This window comes from Morone saxatilis, unplaced genomic scaffold, assembly GCF_004916995.1.
Source record: "Morone saxatilis isolate NCDOM2014 unplaced genomic scaffold, NCSU_SB_2.0 Contig20, whole genome shotgun sequence".
Lineage (NCBI taxonomy): Eukaryota > Metazoa > Chordata > Actinopteri > Moronidae > Morone > Morone saxatilis.
Genome location: NW_023339763.1, coordinates 14,017,423 through 14,031,267, shown reverse-complemented (window position 1 = coordinate 14,031,267; position 13,845 = coordinate 14,017,423). Strand labels below are relative to the sequence as shown.

The window sequence follows — 13,845 nt, the reverse complement described above, 5'->3', positions numbered from 1 at the left end:
TTGTGGTGTTGCAGAAGTTATAGATAATTACAAACAATGACTGAATAATTACAAGAAAGACATAATAATCAAGTGTATTGCACATTGGCATCTAAATAATGACATTTAAATTAAATAACCTAATTAAAAAGACAATCAAGCTTTGGCACTTTTATTGTCCTAAAAATAAGTTCGATACGTATAATAATATGTAGTTAACAATAACCCCATGAGACCCCTTTGAGAGCACCGATCGCCGCTCTGACACACTGTATGATGGGAGCTGTCGATAACCGGACAGCGCCGAAAATGAACGAAGTCCGACTCGGGAAGCAGTATCGGAAAACATGGCGGCCAAGGCGCTCCGGCAGCGAACCAGGCGAGGAAGCAGACAAGATGCAAACAACGTGAACGTCCCCGCCGAGGCCCGGCCAGCGAAAGAGGAGAAAGGTGGAGATGAGAGTAAAACCACAGAGCCTCGACAAGAGTGAGTATGAGTGGGGGGAAGAGGAGGTCGAGTGGCCGGCGGTGTGAGCTCCATCCCCGGTGTGACTGACAGCCTGAGCCGGACGGGGGGAGGCTAGCTAGCTAGATAGCTACTTTGATTACGATAAGCAAGTTTCGATCACAACAACACGACAACAACAATTGATAAGGTCCACACACAAAAAAGCACACAGGGCTACGTTTGCAGCAGGTTGAACGATAATGGTGAAGTTGTGTTTCCGCCCCAGTAACTATAACTATATTAACTAACCCGGTTACCTGCTCAGCTTCATTCATTCTCCTAAAACTGTCACCCTGCCATGTTTGTGATCACCGAGGAGCGGTCAGAAAGTGGGTCAGCACACGGTCAGCACACGGACAGCAGGGTTTATTGTTACTGAGTTAGTGAGTGGTGTTGTTGTCGCTGAAGTTGATCTGAATTTGTTGTTGTTGACAGTTTTTAAGCTGACGTGTCGTAACAAAACGTAATCAATGCTGAGCTGCAGCTGGCTAATCTAACTAATCTGATGATGGGTGTGTGAACCAGAGGAAACACTGCTAGACAGTGTACTGATACTGTTTGTGTGTTTGTTTGTGTGTTTGTTTGTTTGTTTGTTTGTTTGTTGAGATCCCCATTAGCTTCTGTAGAACAGTCCCTATACTTCCTGGGGTCCACTCAGCTTACATGGTGACAATACTATTCTCACCTTCCTCTTCACAGTACACTGACACAACGCACATATACTGTAGATAAAACAATTCTCTTTAGACAAATACAAAAAGACTGATTGAATTTATCAGATGTTAACAAAAGATGTCCTTATGATCTAACAGATAAGTATCAGCATCTCACCAGATTGCCCAAAAGTACTTTTTATTACTTAATTTCATTTTAAGTAATCCTCTTTTAGCATTTAAAAAAAAAAAAACATATATATTATTTTGTTAAATAATATGATTAGGAACTGAATTCCACTCTAGCATTGCTCCGTTTATTACGGTATGTAAGTGAAACGACCTCCAGCAGCGTGCCTTGTACAATAACTGTGTATCTGTGCTATAAAGGTCTTTTATAAACATAAATGGGACTCTTTGTTTTTATGACATTCCTAATAAAAACCATCAGTGAATACACTAATCTATTTTAGAGAGACATTCATGCGTCCTAGAAACATTTGTTCCTCTACCACAACAAAGTACTACACGTGCCTCTTTACTCTGAACCAACTGTAATTTTCTGATATTACCCGGTGAAGTATTAGACCAAACTATTAATAATCCAATAAACAATAATCCAGGTTGTGAACGCTCGTGAAGTGGCCTTAAAATACTGTCTTCACCTACGATAAACTACCCTGAACAAGCACACAGCTGGAAGTGTTTTTCCACTCATAATGTGATAGCTGTTAATGTGATATTTATTTTTTTTGCTCATTGTAAACGACTAGAAACTGATAGCTATTGATTTAGGATTCCAGGGTTTATTTGTCACAGAGAGTGGATTACAGTGTGCTCTTATGGCTGTGCCAAAAAACGAATAATTAGAAAAAAAGTTAAGATTCTAGACCAAAATATATAAATGTATGTAAGATGCACATACGTCACAATTTTAAGGCAAACCGTAGAATATACTTTGTACAGGAGAGAATAATGTCGATATAATTGGAAATGGCATGACCTTGGTCTAATTATGTAAAATCAAAGTAAAATGATGCTACTACTACTACTAATGATAGTAACAGTGATAGTCACATGATTGTGTCAGTCAGGAAGAGCGAGGTGCTGATTTTAAAAAAGGAGGACAGTCGCTCAAGACAAATATAAAACTGAAATAATGTTTAAAACAAAACATTCAAGTACAACTTGAAACAGGGCAGAGCTACGAGCTGAAAACAAACAGATGCTAACTGCAAATACTGGAGCTGGAAGAGTAGTGGAGCACAAATGTGCAGCTGTGGAACTAATGATTAGTTTTAATAGGCACTTTGATACAGTAAGTGATAGTGCTCAGGCGTAGTTCAATTGTGTTCTCTGTGGGACAGTCTTTCAGTCTTTCCTCTGCTGTGAGCTCACATTTACTTTGTTTGTATTTAAGGGCATATTAATTAGCCAACTCTGAAATAATGACCATAATTGGGTTTTAATTGGTGTTGTATTAAAAGCAGGTGCACTGGAACCAACAATATAAGCCTGCATATGTTCAAATATATAGACAATTAAAAAGGCCGATATGCATTCATTAGTCTGCATTGTAAGCTCATATGGCTAATTAGAGTAAAATCAAGGTAATTTTCTATTAAATATGCTACTGTTTAAGTACATTGAGGTATAAGGTAGGAGCCCAGCGTTTTGATGTTTTATATATTTTGATGCTGAAATGACACCTGATAATAATGCATGTTATTGTAGGATATTTATCGAATGCGCCTCTGTGTAATTTCTTTTTAAAAATAGGTCAATAAGTCGTGGAGGGCAGGTGTGGGCTCCAGAAGGTTCAACTGCATTCAAATGCCTGCTCTCTGCACGTTTCTGTGCAGCTTTGCTCAGCAACATCTCAGACTGCGATGAAACCTTCAACTACTGGGAGCCCGTGAGTACAACCCACTACTATCAGAAATACTAAAGTGCAATATGCTGTTATTTGTCACATTTGTCCAGGGGTTTTCTAATATTTTAATGAGAATAATCTCTCTCTTCTCTTCTTTTAACTATCCATGTCTGTAATTGTTGTGAAGATGCACTACCTGCTGTACGGCACAGGGATGCAAACATGGGAATACTCTCCACTGTATGCCATCAGGTCATACGCTTACTTATGGCTACATGCTCTTCCTGCTTGTTTGCATGCCCATGTTCTACAGACAAACAAGGTAACTATTCCAAACTTGCTGTCATTTCAACATTTGTTTTTCTTGCTGATGTGTTCAAGTGACTTCAGTTGCCATGTGGCGTAATCAGCAGCTCTTTGGTTTTATTCTGTTATGAGAAGACTGTGCTTACCTAAAATGCAGGACAACAATATCCTGTTGTAGTATGTCAAAATCTGTACTTGTCAGTAAAGATCTGAAAAAAGGGATTAGTGAGGTGCTACTACATCTACGCAAAACCACATGCAAACACACACACAGACACACACACATACGTGTATCATTATATTGGAATATCTGCAGAAGTTTCAGGCTTGTGTTATGATTGTGTTGCAGGTGTTGGTGTTCTACTTTGTACGATGTGTCTTAGCATTCTCCTGCTGTGTCTGCGAACTCTATTTCTACAAGTGAGTTTACACTCTTCTGAAGTGCTTTGGCTTCCAGATTTTGTGCTCATTATATAGATATCTACATGCATATGCTGTGGAAGATGACCATTTGGTTTGTTTGTGTGTGACGCAGGGCGGTTTGTAAGAAGTTCGGTTTGCATGTGGGCCGTCTGATGTTGGCATTCCTCGTCCTGAGCACAGGAATGTTCTGCTCGTCTGCAGGTTGGTCAGATTTATTCATTTGTTATTCGTTTCATTCTCTGTTGTTATTTCTTACCAATTCTGTCAATCTATTTACTTACTTTACTTACTAATACTTTACTATTTACTTAAATACAATACATATATACTGACTGCCTTTCTAATTGCATCGTCTCGAATAACAAAAATATGGAGCAGAACTGCCATTTGGACAGTATATATTTTAGAAGGAACATTTTATATTTGTGATATATTTCTGGTATGCATGTTCAGATGAATAAGGCTTTGCATAGGTAACATACTGAGACTGTGACATGTGTCTATCACAGGTTGTCTTTAGCTGATCTGTTCTCCTCTTGTTGTTCTTTCTCCTCAGCCTTCCTGCCTTCCTCTTTCTGCATGTACACAACGCTGGTTGCCATGACAGGATGGTTTCAGGACTCAACCCCGTTAGCCATTACGGGTGTGGCTGCCGGTGCCATCGTTGGATGGCCGTTCTCTGCTCTGATTGGGTACGGTCGTGAAACTAAAATACCTACTTGTCTGCAATACGTTTTCCAGACAGACATATCAAAATAAATTGCTCTTAATACAGATTTGTTTTCTCTGCAGGCTCCCGATTGCCTTCGACCTGCTGGTGTTAAAGAGGCAGTGGAAAAGTTTTATCACCTGGTCTGCTGTTGCTCTGCTTCTGCTTCTGGTGTGAATATTTTTTAAATATCCATGTAAAACAAATAAGGGTTTAAATCTACATATTACATGACAATGGTGTATTTAGATGAGTTACAGTTTATCCTTTGTGTCTTTCTCAGGTACCCCTAGTGGCAGTGGACTCTTTCTTTTATGGCAAATTGGTCATTGCTCCACTCAATATTCTACTTTATAATGTCTTCACACCACATGGTCCAGATCTTTATGGTAATATACAATATAACAGCACACATCCTAATACATCATTTTATATCAAGTTGGCAGAAGATCCGTCGTAAAAATCCCTCAGTGTGTTATTTTTTAACATAGAACTCTTTTGGACTGACAGTGACATTTTTATAGTATTTAACTCAGCAGTAGTGATTGTCTGGCTGATGGAGCAAATGGATTTTAAATGAAAACATTTAAACAATTTAAAGCTGCACTGTTTCTATTGGACTTCAGAGGGCATACCAACATCAACACTAATCACATGAAGCCCTTTGAAAGTCTGCCAATAGGTGGTATTACCTTCTTCAAGTTTTAATCCACAGACAATAACAAAACATTGAGCCTCCATCATTATTCAGTGTTTTATCTGTAATAACAAATTCTCTGACTATTACCTCTGTGGATTTCCCCTTTTAAGTAACTCAGGCTGTTGTTGTTATTGTGATAGTCATGAGCTAGAATATTTTGCCTGTTTTGTTTGATTTTCAGGTACAGAGCCGTGGCATTTCTATTTTGCCAATGGGACCCTGAACTTCAACCTGGTGTTTGTTCTGGCACTGTTTTCTCTTCCACTCACTGCTCTCATGGAGACACTGTTACATAAGTTCAATGGTGAGGACTGAGGGAGTTTCATACACCAGTACTAAAATGTTGTCATTGCTTGCACTTTTTTGGGCAGTGGAAAGGGTGTTAGACGTCTGCTTTACCAGAACAATATGTGTAATAATAATAAGTAGTGTGGCGATGACGCACTCAGGTCCTTTCAGCTCATTGTCTTGGTGCTCTCCTGTTTACATTCATTAGTGCAGTTGCAACACGTTTTTTTTTGGAAACTGATTGAATGCTGATATGAGGAGGACTCAGATACAGGATATAAATAGTGGCTTGATAACATCATTATTGGCATATATGTGACATAAAGTTCTAGCAAAAACAAGACATTAATCTAACACATGTTAAAATAGTTGCCAAAGCAGCTCTTCTTGTGATTTCATGTGTGCACACGTGTGTTTTCTGCAGTGCAGAACCTGGGCCGTCCATACTGGCTGACTTTGTCTCCGATGTACCTGTGGATGTTGGTTTTCTTCACCAGACCTCATAAAGAAGAGCGTTTTCTCTTTCCCATCTACCCTCTTATCTGCCTCAGCGGGGCAGTAGCCCTTTCCTCTCTACAGGTGTGTTTTGCCATTTTGGCTTTGATACCAAAACAGTAGTCTGTGTTGAGCCCTATTTGCATGGGACTAGTTTTACCAGGTATTAATATTATTAGTTGTCTTCAGTTCAAGGCCCCATGCATGTAAGAGGAGTTTTCACAGATTACTTTTATTTCATACAGAAATGCTACCACTTCCTGTTCCAGCGGTACCGACTGGAACACTACACAGTCTCCTCCAACTGGTTGGCTCTAAGCGCAGTCGTGGTCTTCACAGTGCTGTCACTGTCTCGCTCTGTCGCCCTTTTCAAAGGTGCATGTACACACAGACAGTATTCTCCTAAACCCCAGTGTCAGAGAATGAAAAACTAATTTCAGTCATTTTAAACTGTTTAAACTTCGTTGTCTGTCTACAGGCTACCATGCCCCTCTGGACCTGTACCCAGAGTTCCACCGCATCGCCAAGGATCCCACTCTTCACTCAGTCCCTGAAGGGAGACCTGTTACTGTGTGTGTGGGCAAAGAGTGGTACCGCTTCCCAAGCAGCTTCCTTCTACCGCACAAGTCAGTATCAAGGATTCCTACACAGGTCTTTGATGTCTGTTGAAGAATGGAAAGTGTTTTTTGTTATTTCAATGTGTGACTGGGACTAAGTCAGTGCTTCTTTCTGATCTCCAGCTGGCAACTGCACTTCATTCAGTCTGAGTTTAAAGGGCAGCTGCCTCAGCCATACGCCTCTGGTCCACTGGCCACGCAAATCATCCCGGCTCATATGAATGACCAAAACCTGGAGGAGCCAACCAGATATGTGAGTCACACTCAGACACATGGTCGTTGGTTGTAGTTACTAGTTGTTGCATTTTAATTGTGAATCTTCTCCTCTGAGCAGACGGATATACGGCAGTGCCACTACTTAGTTGACCTGGACACAGATGAAGAGACGCCACTTGAGCCACGTTATTCAGCCAACAAAGAGGAGTGGAACATCATTGCCTATAAGCCTTTCCTTCAAACATCAAGGTATTTTCCCAAATGCATAATTTACATAAAAATAGAAACAAAATCATGGCTCTCAAATCTTTTAAAAATGTAATCCCAGTGTGTAGGATTTAATGGCATCTAGCGGTTTAGTTGCAGATCGCAACTCCCTTGCTTCACCCTCGGTGGACGGTGGATGAGAAAAAATGCCCCTCTGTACAGCAAGTGTTTGGTTTGTCCCTTCTGGGACAGGACTGTTCAGGTCATTAGAAACTAAGGAAAACATAGTTATGCATGTTATATCCAATTTCTACCCATAGATCCTCCTAAATCTTACACACTGTACCTCTCATTTATTGTAGCTCTTAGCTCAAAATACAAACAGGAAATAATAAGAAGTATCCTCTTGATATTCTTGTGATAGATCTTCAGTGTAAAGCAAATTACTTGAAAAAAATAAATAGATATGTAAATAATAACAGTATCTATTTTACAAACGCTTAAAAGAGACTTAAAAAACAAATTTCTCTCTCAGGTCATCTTCTCTCTTCAGAGCATTCTACATCCCATTTATATCAGACCATCACACCACCTACAGACGCTATGTCATCTTGAAACCAAGGCGGCAAAAGCAGCCTCGTAAGCGGACCCATGGCTGACCTTTGAACCTCAACCTGGCCCTAAATACAAAATATTAACAACAGAAATCAATCACTTCCCCTCCAAACAGCTGGTATTTGTGTGTGTGTGTGTGTGTGTGTGTGCCTGTGTGATTGTTGGGCACGTGTGGATGCATGTGTTTTGAAGTATTTGTCTCATGAAACAAGATATCAGACCCTTTAAGGACATTATGTCTGCTTTTGGGCTTGTGTGTGTGTGAAGAGATGTATGTATTGTATGTATGCAGGCGTGCTTGGCAGGTATCAGCTGAACCTGTATGTCAACATTTTATCTCAACTTGCGTGTGTGTGTTTGTCTGTGTGTAAACGAATGTCTTAGAGTGGATGCACACTACAAGATTTCACATGTATTTAACCCAGGACATGACATTACACACAAATAAGTGTTTTCTTTGTCATACTTCACTTGAAAATGTGGCCTGAATAGAAGATTTTTTTGTGAATAATTAATTGAAAGAAGTCTTGTAGTGTTTGCTTATCCGCACTTGAACAGTATCTCATTGTGTGCTGTGTCGGGTGTGAGTGGTGGAGATGAACGAAAGCGTGGTTGCGTTATTAATTTAACTTGGAATGTTAATAAAAACATGATTGACTACGAATACAACCCTTCTGTTTTTATTTGGACATTAAAATCAATGCAACCAACACGGATTCCAAGATTTCTTATGTAACAAACATACAAACCACTCTCGCTTACAGGAGAGATGTCAAGGCATTATACATTCTGAATAAATAATAAAGATGCTATATTTTATCATTCTCTTCAGTATCATGCCATTGCTGTGGTCAGGCTGCAGGCACTCAAGCTGAATTTAATGTATGAGCCACTTTTTCCACTTGTTAGCATTGTTTTTAGCTGACCTTGATTTACACAATAGGAGACGAAAGGCCATTAATAAATAAGGGAACAATCAGTCAATGAATATCAATTCAGGTTCTAGACATCTTAGAATTTAAGGCAAGTTTATGTCAAAACACATTTGCAGTACATAAAAATTTTCCAGCCTTGGCTGCCTCAAGCAGTATTGGTTAATTGTGTCTTCAAATCTGTTTGAGGTAGCCTGTTTATATCAACCAACCTGGGTATGATTATAACAATATTTTCAGACACAGCAAACACAAGGATCTAAGACGTCAATAGGTATCCTACCAAGCAAGGGCAGCATGACAAGGACATGCAAACAAGCTGCTACACAGGCTTGTGGACACTGTAAACGTCACTCATAATCACTCAGACGCTCCATGTGATTACTTGACAAAAGTCATCTGGATTGGGGTGGTATGCTAGTCTTGGCTAATGTAGCCTCGAGCCACTAGCCTCAAGTAGAGATGAAGAGCAGGCTGTCTTGTAAGATCACTTCTTTCTAACTCCAGTCTTCATTCATTTTCACACTTGTGGTCTTCGGCCCCAACCGGCGCTAACTTAAGTGACATCACTTGAGGCAGTGTATCAAATTTCTTGCAGCTCCCTCTGGAGCCGCAAAAGTTTATACTTTTTTCACATACGCAGCAGTACTCTCCAAGACTTGTAAACAGACTTTGATTTGTAAAATCGGTGGAGTTCCCCTTTAATATCTAATCTCAATATTCCTGTAATCTCAATATTCCAGATTACAAAAAGCTTTTTTTCCTCACTTGCCTATAGTGCTGCAGCGGCTAAACGTGCAGATAGTTGTGATTTTATTCGTCCAGGTTTTGTGATTTCTGCCGAAACCCCAACATAATAAAGGTGAATGGACTGCACTGAAAACTTTCATTAAAAAAAATCAGCACTAGTGTGTCTGTCTAGGAAATGTGTCCCTGATAATCCGTAGAATCTTTCTTAGAAAGTAGTTACAGGAAGTAGTTACAGTGAAAGCTGTACGTCTGTGAATTGTTTCTGGACATGTTGCTATTTATTCCTTAAACTGGGGTCGAGGCAGGACACAACTATCTGCATGATTAGACATAAAATCAGAAATTGTTTTGGGTAAAGTGATAATATCATTTTCATATAATGTTCATAATCCTACACAAATTAGTGAGATTACCACAAACTAAATGCCACATGGGTCTAGTCTACCATTGGGCAGCAGGTTCAATTGTGTGGCCAGTGACAAAATATAATTTGAGCATGTCCTCAATTGATTTTAATCCCTAAAAGCCATCAGAAACATCCGGCACACACAACTACAACCACGTAGGTGCACAGTTCTCTCATCCCTGTCCACAATTACACACTGTGCACACAGTAAAGGAGCTGTTTAGAGGATCAGTAGTTTTCTCTGTTGATCCATTCTTGTTCATTGAAGTATCTCCCTCTGCCATCAAGAGTCAGGCCATTTCTGTAGCAATCCAGATTTGCTTGGTAGGATTTTCGGTTTCCATAGGTTCCGAGGCTGGTTTGGTAAGTGTCTTCCTTGCCGCTGGTGACGTATGTCTGATAGAGGTCAGCCTTTACAGTGCGACTTCCAAGCCTCAGTTTGGGATCATAGAGGTCAGTCCCTCCTCTGATACTGCCATCATACAATCCATGATCCCCGTACACACTGCTTCCATAATGCTCACTCTTAGTTGTGCGTCGACCCAGACTTCTGTCATAAAACTCTCTGTGCCCGGTGCAACCAAGACTGCTGTCATTCATGTCCCTTTTTCCAGAGCGACCCAAGCTTGTGTCGTAGAAGGTGCCACGACGCCCAAGGCTGAGGTCATTGAGGTCAAAGTTGAGGAAGCAGCTCTCTGTGCTGGCAAGCGTCACGAAGCCGCTTTCAGTGTCCCGACCGCCCAGGTTGTCGTAGTCACCCGTCGGTGTATCAGGGGAGGAGCATAAAAAGGAGGTGTTTTTGGTGTGTGGGCGAGCTGAAACCAGGTCATCGTCCTTCTGGGAGCGAATGACGTTGTAGACGTCAGTCGGAGTCGCGCTGGGGCAGAGGCCCGGGTCTGTCTGGCATAATTCTGATTTCTGCTCTTTCCTCTTTCTGTCTCACACAGAAAGAAGCACAAACAACCAGACACCTCAAACATTAACTGAGAAACAAACATGAACCAGACAATGCGGTTTATAGGTTGTGGAGGAAGTGAATATAAAATTGGTGAAGCAATAAAAGTAGCAAAAACCTTAATTCCTCTGTGTCAAAGACCTCCACTGTTATTCAGAAACCATTGAAAACACATTAATGACTCACAACATTCACTGGGTGACTTGTTCCTTCTTTATGCTGAACATGGGCACTGTAGATTATTTTCAAACAAGTCCCACGTACATCGTCCTGCTTGTACTCAATAGCGTGTATTAATCCACCGATGAAAATAGTCTACAAATATAATATATATAATACTACAAATAGTGTAGTATTTTCTCTTGTTTGAGTAACGTTTGTTAAAAACTATAGTGCCTAGCTGTCTTAAGAAAACTTTGTAGACTTTTAGTCTTCATTCGGAAAAAATGGGCTGGGAGCTGAGTACCACAGATTGGGTAGGGAGGTCAGGAAGTATTGAGAGGCTAAGACTAAAACATTGGTTTTAGTCTTTTTATGGTATTTGTTAAGAATATTTAAAAATATATATATAGAAAAACACTGAATCAATCCTTTAAGTTTACCACTTAATGACACTGTTTGTAATCTTGCATTTTTTCTACAAAACAAAAATGTTAATTTTGACAACTGTATATTGGATATCGACACAGTGTTCGCTCTTGATGGCTGTAACTTATAGGTATTCCTATGAAAGGGTGAAGTGGGGTTTTTAATGATTTTAGTAAGGATATACCGTATACATACATACAGATTCGATAGTTCGATATAGTCAATATGCCATCTTGAGCTAATAACTCTTTCCCTTGGAGAAGATCTGGAAGAATCTGCTCTGTGATGACCATATTAATGTTTTAGTTACAGTTGATCAAAGGTCACTGTGATTGTTTGAAATCTTCAGAAACTTTAGTTGTCTTTAGTATTTAGTATTTGCCTTTGTTTTGGATCCTCACCGTCTGACAATCAGTTTGAAGCAGCAGACTCCAGTCACTGTCAGTAACAGCAGTATCAGAGGAATGGTGGGAATGATGATGTAAACCAAGTTCAGAGCTAAAAAAGAGACAGGGACAAAAAGAGATACAGATTTAGTGACTGTCATGTTGGCATTTGGATATGACAGCATCAGTGTAGTGAGTGTATACTGGGTCAGTCAACCTGTACTGTTATGGTTGTGGTCACTTGGATTCCATGGCACCACAGGTGAAGTGAAGACATCTGTAATGAAAATCATCCATGATTCATCCAAGTATCCAAAATGTCTGCTGAATCATATAACATTTTGATTTATTTATTATATTTTATTCATACTGAGCACATTTGTACTTGTTTGAGTGGAGTTGGGAGAAGGGGAAGGGTCGCCCGGCTTCTCTGTGGAGAGAATGAATCATGGTAAACGATGTTCAAGTAAATTCAAAGTAACAGAATATTAAAATACTGTGTCAGCGGTACCTGCAGTGTATTTGCAGATGAAGTTGTTCTTGGTTTCGCAATTGTCATCATTCCACTGGAACATGTAGAGCCCCCCCAGACCAGGAGGAGCGGACGGCTGGTGATACATCACAACACACACCTCATAGCCGCATGACGGCTCATCCCAATGCCAGTTCCTTCAACAAACACAGTAACTAAATAAACATAAAAAAGTCTTGTCTAGTCCTGATTAGACCAAGCCTGGTTATCAAACCTCAATACTTTACTGAAAGCTATTGAGTACTGAAACCCGGCATTAAATGTCAGATTTATTATCAGAGTTATTCTTTGAACAAATATGCATATATGAACATTTAGTGTAATTAAAATAAAATAAAAATGCCAAAGTTATTGTGCAGATGCTTGTGTTTAGACCCAACATTAGAGGTAGTCCCATAAATCAGCCAGGCTGGCATATCAGCCAATATTAGCTTATGGCAAATGTATCTGTATTGGCATTTATTTGTCTGATAAGTAATAAGAATTTGCTGTACAGAGATGTCAGAGATAATTTAAAAACAAGGAATCCTTATATAACATTTTTATGTTTTGTACTTTTAATTAATTAAACTTTTAAAATTGGTATTAATTGTGCTATTAATCTGCAGCTCTAAAATTCACTTTTGAACTCCCACCCACCTAAATGAGGACTTGCTGCCGTCCAACCAGTAGTACTGTGGGGAGCAGTCTGAGCTGCTATCCTCGTCTCCATGGTTACGGCGGAGGCCGATCCAGAAATCTCCATCGGTTGGGCGGAGCTCTGTGATGAGTTGCTCTATGATCTTCTGCTCAGATTCCGACTCCACGCTCAGCAGCTGCCCTCCGTCCCGTCTGCAGGCGAGCTCTGCCTCCACGAAGTTCAGCCTCCGCCGGAGCTCAGAGAAATAGGCCAGCTTGTAACACGGTTTCCCCTTTCCTGCCTTGCACACACGTTGACCTGCATCCACACACACACACAGACACACACACCTGATTACACGTGCCTGATATCCAAGCCAGATATATCACAAGCATCTATATTAGAGCACAGAATACAAGAATACAGTAGGAATTATGGGAATTCTGTACCCACAGCTATAGGGATAGAGTTAGTTGTAGAAGGCTTTTATAAATATTTTTAGGAGTGTGTTGCCTACCTCTGGCTTCGAATATGTCCGCTTCAAGAGCCAAACATCCAGCATAGAGTGAAGATGGCAGACCATAAGGAAACCAAAGATAGATCCACAATTGAATCAAGAGTTCATGTCTTTGTGCTGTGTTGTGTTTTTGGTGTTCAGCTTACCTGTAATGAGGCTTGTGGCTGCAGATGGATCAAAACATATAAGCAGGAGGTGACAGAAGATTGTGAGCAGGTCCATCTTCGTCAGTTACAGTTGGTTCACCACCACCTCTTGTATTTTAGTTTAGTCTTTTTCATTCCGCTGTCTGCTCATCTGGTCGTAAGTGGAGCTCAGGTGAAACTGGATAAACTCTGAGCTGTAGCTTAAGGTGAAAGAAAATGCTTTAGAAAAAAGTTGAAATTGAAAAGAGAAAGCAAAAGAGTAGCTAAACAAGCAAATCGCCTGTTCTATCTGCTAGAAGGGAGAGTGTGTGAGACAGAAGGAGGAGTAGGAAGAGGAGGAGAAAAGCCTCTGTGTGTTTGGGAGGGGGCTGTAATCTGTTAAGAGCAGTCCTAATGATTGGGAGAAGCGGGCGCATCGATCGCAA

General features: G+C 40.3%; 2 protein-coding genes across 2 annotated transcripts; one reads left to right on the top strand and one right to left on the bottom strand.

The window, feature by feature from the left end:
• Positions 1-288: 288 nt before the first annotated feature.
• On the top strand, positions 289-8,253 carry alg9 (ALG9 alpha-1,2-mannosyltransferase). The gene is made up of 15 exons (XM_035665897.1): positions 289-466; positions 2,920-3,055; positions 3,201-3,335; positions 3,669-3,739; positions 3,855-3,943; positions 4,299-4,434; positions 4,535-4,622; positions 4,735-4,840; positions 5,333-5,455; positions 5,864-6,018; positions 6,180-6,309; positions 6,413-6,560; positions 6,675-6,804; positions 6,886-7,016; positions 7,510-8,253. The coding sequence occupies exons 1-15, from the start codon at positions 327-329 to the stop codon at positions 7,631-7,633; spliced, it is 1,842 nt and encodes a 613-aa protein (XP_035521790.1). The 5' UTR covers positions 289-326; the 3' UTR covers positions 7,634-8,253.
• Positions 8,254-9,905: 1,652 nt separating this feature from the next.
• Positions 9,906-13,496, bottom strand: layna (layilin a). Its single transcript, XM_035667076.1, has 8 exons — positions 13,421-13,496; positions 13,275-13,295; positions 12,778-13,075; positions 12,118-12,275; positions 11,992-12,036; positions 11,824-11,883; positions 11,622-11,718; positions 9,906-10,611 (listed from the first exon to the last, which is right to left on the bottom strand). Exons 1-8 carry the CDS (start codon positions 13,494-13,496, stop codon positions 9,906-9,908), a joined length of 1,461 nt encoding a protein of 486 aa, XP_035522969.1.
• Between the last annotated feature and the right edge of the window lie 349 nt (positions 13,497-13,845).

Bases quoted from the DNA above. Each gene is read 5' to 3' on its own strand.
- alg9 (XM_035665897.1), top strand. From the start codon at position 327: ATGGCGGCCAAGGCGCTCCGGCAGCGAACCAGGCGAGGAAGCAGACAA. The intron at 3,056-3,200 runs GTGAGTACAACC...ATTGTTGTGAAG, and splicing joins CCTTCAACTACTGGGAGCCC to ATGCACTACCTGCTGTACGG. The intron at 6,310-6,412 runs GTGCATGTACAC...GTCTGTCTACAG, and splicing joins CTCTGTCGCCCTTTTCAAAG to GCTACCATGCCCCTCTGGAC.
- layna (XM_035667076.1), bottom strand. From the start codon at position 13,496: ATGGACCTGCTCACAATCTTCTGTCACCTCCTGCTTATATGTTTTGAT. The intron at 13,296-13,420 runs GTAAGCTGAACA...TGGCTCTTGAAG, and splicing joins AGCCACAAGCCTCATTACAG to CGGACATATTCGAAGCCAGA. The intron at 13,076-13,274 runs GTAGGCAACACA...GTGTGGATGCAG, and splicing joins GGACATATTCGAAGCCAGAG to GTCAACGTGTGTGCAAGGCA.